The following is a 7,203-nucleotide window of genomic DNA, read 5'->3' as shown; positions in this document are numbered from 1 at the left end:
TATTTTGTCAGATATTTTAATTTACATTTTCTTATTTACATGCACACACATCTGTGCCAAATCCCTCGATCAGCTTCAGTCCTGATCTTGACCCATTTTTAATAGTAAATATAAAGACAGTGCACAAGGTGCTCTTCATCCTTTTCTTCACATCTACATCCTTCTTATTGTTTGGCCTCCAGGCTGCTGATGACTTGGAGCTCTGCAGCGAACCTCTCCCCCAGATCTCTGCTGGCCAGCAGGAAACCACCCAGCCTCTTCAGCTGCTCAGGGTCCTAAGGAAGAGACAGTCGGTCAAAGTTACGTGACATATTTCTTTATTTGTAATACGAGTGTGAGTGCACATCAACATGTTTTTTCTTTGCACCTGAGTCTTTGTATCATCATCTTCAGCAGCCAGTAACTCCTGAAGACTCTCTTTTAACAGCTCAGCCTCCCATTGGCTGATTAAGTCTGCGCTGGGCTCCCATTGGCTAACAGAATCACTCTCTATTCCATCCGGGTCAGCAGAATCCATTCGGTCCAAACCAGAGACACATATTGACAAATCAATGGTCAGCATCTGGACAAACAAGACTCACATGAACTCAAACTGTGATGCAAAACAACACGGATGAAGCTGGACTTTAAAACACTGGGCCTGTCACGATAACACATTTTTTAGGACGATATATTTTCCCAGAAAACTATGACAATAAATGATAGTATTGTTGATGTTGTTGGGTTTTTTTAATGCCGCTGGTATAATGATATTAGAGCATAATAATTCAATTGCATCCTTTTAAAGGATAATTAACTTTTAATTCTCAAGAATATTGAACATTGGCAGTGAAATGCTGGAACGATTGTTTGGGAAATGTAAGTTTTTTGTTAAGCAATTTGTCCTATTCGTCAAAAGTCTGCAGCATTTTTCTATTTCTATAAACGCTGGTTTCTCCTCAGTGTTGAATGGATGCATCTCTGTCGCTATAAAGCGAGTGACGATATCTGTGAGCATGCAACATTTTGTGCTGTCACGTTTTTATTTTATATATATATTTCTGTTCCCAGCTGAAGAAATTGGATGGGAAGTTTTGTTTTTAAACGGACTTTGAGGTTTGTTGTGTTGCCACTTTTTGTTGCGAATATCTTCATACAAATTTGACAAATTTCTCCTCATTTATCCGGCTTGAATCCAAAATGTTCCCACACCGCCACTGTGGCATTAAGCTTTGATACTAATTCCATTTATGCCACTCAACTCTCTGTATTTGTAAAACTGCAGGCGCCAGAAAACTTAGCTTCGAGTACGCTAATTCTTTCTTTCTCTCTGCTTCACCTGCTTCAACGCTGTCCACACCGTCCATCTGTCTGTGTGTATGTGTGTGTAAGCCCCGCCTCCCCGCAAGTTGACTGACAGGAGGGGGAAAGAAGCAGCGTGACTGAATGTTGATGACTTCTGTAAACAAACACGCATGTAAAAGACAATTTATCGAGTCCGGAAAAACGTGTCCATTTTTGTTTATCAAATCATAAGTCGATATATTGATTATCGTGACAGGCCTACTGGCCACACAGCAGCGGCTCACACACACACACACACACACACACACACACACACACACCTTATCTATCTGTTGGCCAACTGATGCCATGTCTGGTAGATGGCTGAACTGCCGCACAAACTTTTTCATGGTGGTGTTGTAGTGCCTCATCCATTGATCGTTCACACGGAGTTCACTAGAATGCATCAACTCGTTCCTGAGATGGATCACCTGCAAACACGCACATTACACATTCATTTGATGAGGCAAACAGCACAAACAAACATATGAACTAGGGCTGCACGATTATGGCCAAAATGATAATAACACTATAATTTTGATCAATATTGTAATCCAGATTATTAATCACGATTATTCATTGTGTTAGGGAAAACATCTGTATTTTTATTGTAAACAAACAGAGATCGCTAAGTGAACACCTCCTGCAGCAGCAGCGCATACATAGACTGGACGCTAAGGGGTTAACATCCCCTCCGGCTCTGCAGCTGGGAGAGACTGCTGCAGGAGGACTGGGTCACTTCAACTCATTCTTAAAATAGTTGCTAAGGGGGTCTGAAAAGTCGCTAAATATAGCAACAAAGTAGCTTAGTTGGCAACACTGCTTCCCCGGCTTTTACAAATGGTTATTTTTTTTATTTCAATCTTCAGCAAATGACAAACTAAACAAACACTACTGATGTTTATTTATTTAACTATTTATTTTATTTCAATTTTTTATTTTCTCACTTACCATTTCTTGAATTGGCTGACAGCCTGACAATGTAACACATTGTATGAGACATCTATAATATTGTATAATAATATAAAATATTATGTAATAGGTAATAATTTGAGAATCCAGCCTTCTGTGTTTCTTTGCATAATCATACTGGTGCACGATCCACATAATAAAGATGTATTTTCAGTCACACATTTTTTTAAAAAGTGACTGTTTACCTCTCTGACAATTTTTGGATCCACAGACCGGAAGCAATCACAGTAGTTTATGAGGTTGAGCAGAGCAGAGGCGTCACATTTATCTGCCCCCTTGACTTTCGCCTGACCCCGCGGCATGTAGGCCTGCAGAAAGACACAAAGACAGACTCACACATTCAGGTTGTCATATGTGGTGGAAGAAGTATTCAGATCCCTTACTTCAGTAAAAGTACTAATACCACACTGTGAAATTACTCCACTACAAGTAAAAGTCCTGCATTCAAAACTTACTGAAGTAAAAGTAGAAAAGTATCAGCATCAAAATGTACTTAAAGTATCAAAAGTAAAAGTCCTTGTTATGCAGAATGGACCCACTCAGATTGTTTTATATATTCCAAATATATTATTGCATTATTTATATTGATGCATTTATGTTAGCAGCGTTTTAATTTTCTAAAGACAGGGCTTAATTTAACTACCTAATATACTGTTATGAGGTATCATTTAAAAACAAAATGTCTAATCACTTTAAACTTATCATGTTCACTTTTCTTGTTAAATCTCAACCCAAAAAGTAACTAAAGTCAGCTGTCAGCTTAAAATTAAGAAAGCCCTCTTGACCCCCTGTGAAACTTCGGCCCCCCGTAGGGTCCCCCAGGTTAGGAATGTAGAAGGAAAGTATGAAATAATGTATGCATTTAAGCTATTTGTGTGTGTTGATGAAAGCAATCATGATCATTGTTGCCCTATGTTGAGCAAAACCTGTGTGTTACAAGAAAGAGCTGTAACCTGATATGCACCAATTAACCGATTCTCTCATTGTATATGTTTAGGAAGTCAAGTGGTCCGTAGCCATCATCTGGCCCAGGCTTTGACTGCTTGATTTGCCACGACAGGAACCAGTTTTAAACCAGTACACTTTGAAGAAGTGTCATAATTAAACTCAATGTTAACACGTTAACACATTAACATGTTGATTAACTAGAAAATGTAAAAACGGCACTCAGTTGCTGAGCCCTGAGCTAGAGCAGCATCGCTTACAGATACATCTAAAACTTTTTGAATATCATGAAAAAGTTCAATATTTTTTGTCTGATTCATTACACAAAGTGAAATATTTCAAACCTGTATTTCTTGTAATTTTGATAATTCTGGCTTACAGATAATGAAAACGCAAAACTCAGTGTCTCGGAAAATTAGAATATTACACAAGATCAATAAAGAAAAAGGATATTTTAAACACAAATGTCAGGGTTCTGAAAAGTATCTTCATTTCTATCCATCAATACTTGGTTGGGCTCCTTTTGCATGAATTACTGCATTAATACTTGGTGGCATGGAGGAGATCAGCCTACAGCACCATGTTGCTTTCATAGCAGCCTTCAGCTCATCTGGTGTCTCTCACCTTCCTCTTGACAACAGCCCATAGACTCCTATGGGGTTGAGGTCAGCCCAGTTTTCTGGCCAGTCCAGCCCAGTAACACCATGGTCATTGAACCAGCTTTTGGTACCTTTGCCAGTGTGGCCAGGTGCCAAGTCCTGCTGGAAAATGAAAGCAGCATCTCCAAAGAGCTTGTGGAAGCATGAAGACTCTAAAATGTTCTGCTAGATGGCTGCTATGTTGACTGTGGACTTCAGGAAACACAGTGGACCAACAGCAGCAGAGGACATGGCCCCAAACCACCACTGACCCAGGACCATCATATTGAACTTCTTCACAATATTCTAATTCTCTGAGACACTGAGTTTTGTGTTTTCATTATATCTAAGCCAGAATCATCAAAATTACAAGAAAAACAGGTTTGAAATATTTCACTCTACGCGTAATGAATAATGTATGAGTTTCACTTTCTGAAATGATTGACAAAAAATATTGAACTTTTTTCATGATCTTCTAATTTTTTAGATGTACCTGTAGTTTGCTGTTTAGTGTGTGTGTGTGTGTGTGTGTGTGTGTGTGTGGACTACCTTGGCCAGTTCCCAGTGGTCTGTTCTCCAGTTAGGAGGGACACAGTTGTCCCAGTTCACTGTGGTATCAGGCTGTCTGCGGTGCTTGAGGATCACCCTCTGCCACTCTGAACACACCCTGCATGCTGACAAAAGCTACACACACACACACACACACACACACACACACACACACACACACTAGTTACTCTAACAACTTATATAACAAGTTAATGTGAGAATAAGTTGGACTAGAAGGGCTGTATGTGTATTAATGTCGCAGTAAGTGCATAATAATTTGGTATTCCACAGGATATTCACGACAATTAAAACTACTTTTAGAGACTCTTCTTACCTTATTCCCTCTCGGTCTGCAGTAAGAAGTCTCACACGGTTTCTGTAGCAGGGGGTTTTGATTGAGCAGGTCGCTGTGGAAAACCTTCATGTGGTGTGTTATAAAGGGATGCAGCCCGTCCTTCAGTATGAGCAGACACCGTCCTGCTTTCAGCCAGTTGGTGTACTCCCTGTCGTTGAGACGGGCCGCCAGCTCCTCATGAACCATGTCGGCCTTTTACTTCCCGACATAAAGCATAACAAAGGAGCAGGGCAAGTTCAGACAGAGTCGTCATGTTTAGCTCCTCCCTCTCAGTGCAGTTAACAGAGTGGACACAAGATGGCGCTGTCTACTTTAGAAACACAAAGATTTATCTGCATGTCGTCACCCTCTTAAAATAATCGCTAGTTGAGAAAAAAACACCACAAGGTCTTATTTATATACAGTCTATGCACAAGGTACATCTAGGTGAGAAATTACAGGCAATAAAAAAATGTTTTTTCATGCACTGGTCAATTTTGAGATTTTGGGCTATATTGCGTTCATAGTGTGTGTTCTTTCAGACTAGTGAGAATAAAACATCTGGAATACACATTTAGAAAAAAAAAAGTCTAGTCTATCTAGTAGTTAAAATGTTTAACATATTCACTAGTTTCTTCCCTTTGGTCATTTTCAGGGTACTACATGAGTTTGTCTTGACTCGAGATTCAAGAATCACAGGTGCTTACTATCTACAACTTGTCATTGGAAAGGAAAAAAAGAAAATGTGAACATCTACAAAGCTGCATGCTTATGAATATCATGTGGAGTAATCAAAAGCTCCGGAACAGCTTCTACAGTAAAAATGACTTTCTGAAGTTTAATAAACTTCAACTTGGTTTCATTTAGTAGCTTTAAACCACATCTTACAGTCTTGTGTCAAGATGTCAATATGTCAATAGGTCAATATGATTAATATATCGTCACAGTGTTAAAATAAAAAAAATTGCCTAACTCATTTTTTTAAGTTTTGCAGGAAACACAAAAAACTTCACCAAAAGTGTAACATATGACATTTATTGACCATTTCACTCAAAAAGGATGTAACAAAGGATGGCTATTGGCATAGTAATAACCCTGTGTGTAAATTATGTAACTTAAGAGAAATAAATGACTTAGGCAATTTTTTGAACATGCCTTTGTGACTTAAGCAAGATATGGTAACACTTTATTTTGAAGGTGTCTACATAAGAGTCACACAAGCCTGTCAGAAACATGACATGACAAGTATCATGAGCATTAATGTTACTTCAAAGTGTCATTAATGTTCATAACACATCCCATGTCATGTTTATGACATGCTCATGTCTCTCTTATGTAGACACCTTAGAGTAAAGCGTTACCAATATTAGTGTCAACAATAAAACACTGATAAACTAAACTGATACAATCTCCCTCTAGCTCTTCTTTGCTGGGTTCTTTTCTGATGCCTATGAATGTGGCAAATTGTCAAAGAAATGATGATCTTAAAGGCAAAATCACATGATCTGATCAACTGAGGATGTAGGTGATTTTACCACAGGTGGCCGGCGTCATGAGGAGATGATTTAGGCAAAAAAAAACAATCTGACGAAAAATGACTTATTTTAACAGTGTGACGATGTATGTGGTTGTTCACTGCTCCTGTTGTCCAGGGCTGGTGTCAGGGCTTGTTTGACACCAGCAGCTAATGCCTCTGCTGTAAGGTACCAACTTTTATAGAATGACCATCTCTTATTCAGTGGTGGAAAAAGTATTTAGATCCCTTACTAAAGTACAAGTACTAATACCACACTGTGAAATTACTTCACAACAAGAAAAAAGTCCTGCATTCAAAACTTTCTGAAGTAAAAGTACAAAAGTTTTAGCATCAAAATGTGCTTAAAGTATCAAAAGTAAAATGACTCGTTATGCAGAATGGATTCATTCAGATTGCTTTATATATTCTAAATATATTTTAACATTATTTATATTGATGCAGTTATGTAAGCAGTATTTTAATTTTGTAAAGACAGGGCTCATTTTAACTACCTAATATACTGTTATGAGGTATCATTTAAAAACAAATGTCTAATCACTTTAAATTTATCATATTTTTCATGTTAAATCTGGACCTGAGAAGTATCTAAAGCTGTCAGCTAAATGTAGTGGAGTAAAAGTATAAGGTTATATAAAATGGAAATACTCAAGAAAATTGCAAGTACCTCAAAATTGAACTTAAGTATAGTACTTGAGTAAATGTACTTAGTTACATTCCATCACTGCTTTTATTGAAGTTCAAGTCTTTTTACCGACTTGGGTCACTGACTCTCAGACGGTAAGTTGAACTTAACTTTTTTCGTTCATTTTAACTAGTGAGGCACCCACAGCCCTGTCTGTGTCTGAGCTGCCTGTCATGTGACAAATGAACAAAAGACACAAACCCGACTATCTATTATGAGACGC

The 7,203-nt window shown here is 38.2% G+C and overlaps 1 protein-coding gene across 2 annotated transcripts; it reads right to left on the bottom strand.

Moving 5' to 3' along the window:
• LOC131980667 (uncharacterized protein CXorf38 homolog) lies at window positions 1-5,057 on the bottom strand. Of its 2 annotated transcripts, XM_059344949.1 has the most exons (6): window positions 4,762-5,056; window positions 4,428-4,562; window positions 2,481-2,603; window positions 1,605-1,754; window positions 368-562; window positions 1-275 (listed from the first exon to the last, which is right to left on the bottom strand). In XM_059344949.1, the coding sequence occupies exons 1-6, from the start codon at window positions 4,966-4,968 to the stop codon at window positions 165-167; spliced, it is 921 nt and encodes a 306-aa protein (XP_059200932.1). In that variant the 5' UTR covers window positions 4,969-5,056; the 3' UTR covers window positions 1-164. The 2 variants fall into 2 exon arrangements, with proteins under 2 accessions (XP_059200932.1, XP_059200933.1); XM_059344950.1 differs by lacking the exon at window positions 4,428-4,562 and having other exon boundaries at window positions 4,762-5,057.
• Between the last annotated feature and the right edge of the window lie 2,146 nt (window positions 5,058-7,203).

Source organism: Centropristis striata, chromosome 11 (genome assembly GCF_030273125.1).
Source record: "Centropristis striata isolate RG_2023a ecotype Rhode Island chromosome 11, C.striata_1.0, whole genome shotgun sequence".
Taxonomy (NCBI): domain Eukaryota; kingdom Metazoa; phylum Chordata; class Actinopteri; order Perciformes; family Serranidae; genus Centropristis; species Centropristis striata.
This window is presented reverse-complemented; position numbering and strand designations above follow the sequence as displayed.

Excerpts from the sequence above, each read along its gene's own strand:
- LOC131980667 (XM_059344949.1), bottom strand. The coding sequence starts at position 4,968 with ATGGTTCATGAGGAGCTGGCGGCCCGTCTCAACGACAGGGAGTACACC. Across the intron at positions 4,563-4,761 it reads GCAGACCGAGAGGGAATAAG|CTTTTGTCAGCATGCAGGGT; the intron begins GTAAGAAGAGTC and ends GTGTGTGTGTAG. Across the intron at positions 563-1,604 it reads TTGGCCAACAGATAGATAAG|ATGCTGACCATTGATTTGTC; the intron begins GTGTGTGTGTGT and ends TTGTTTGTCCAG.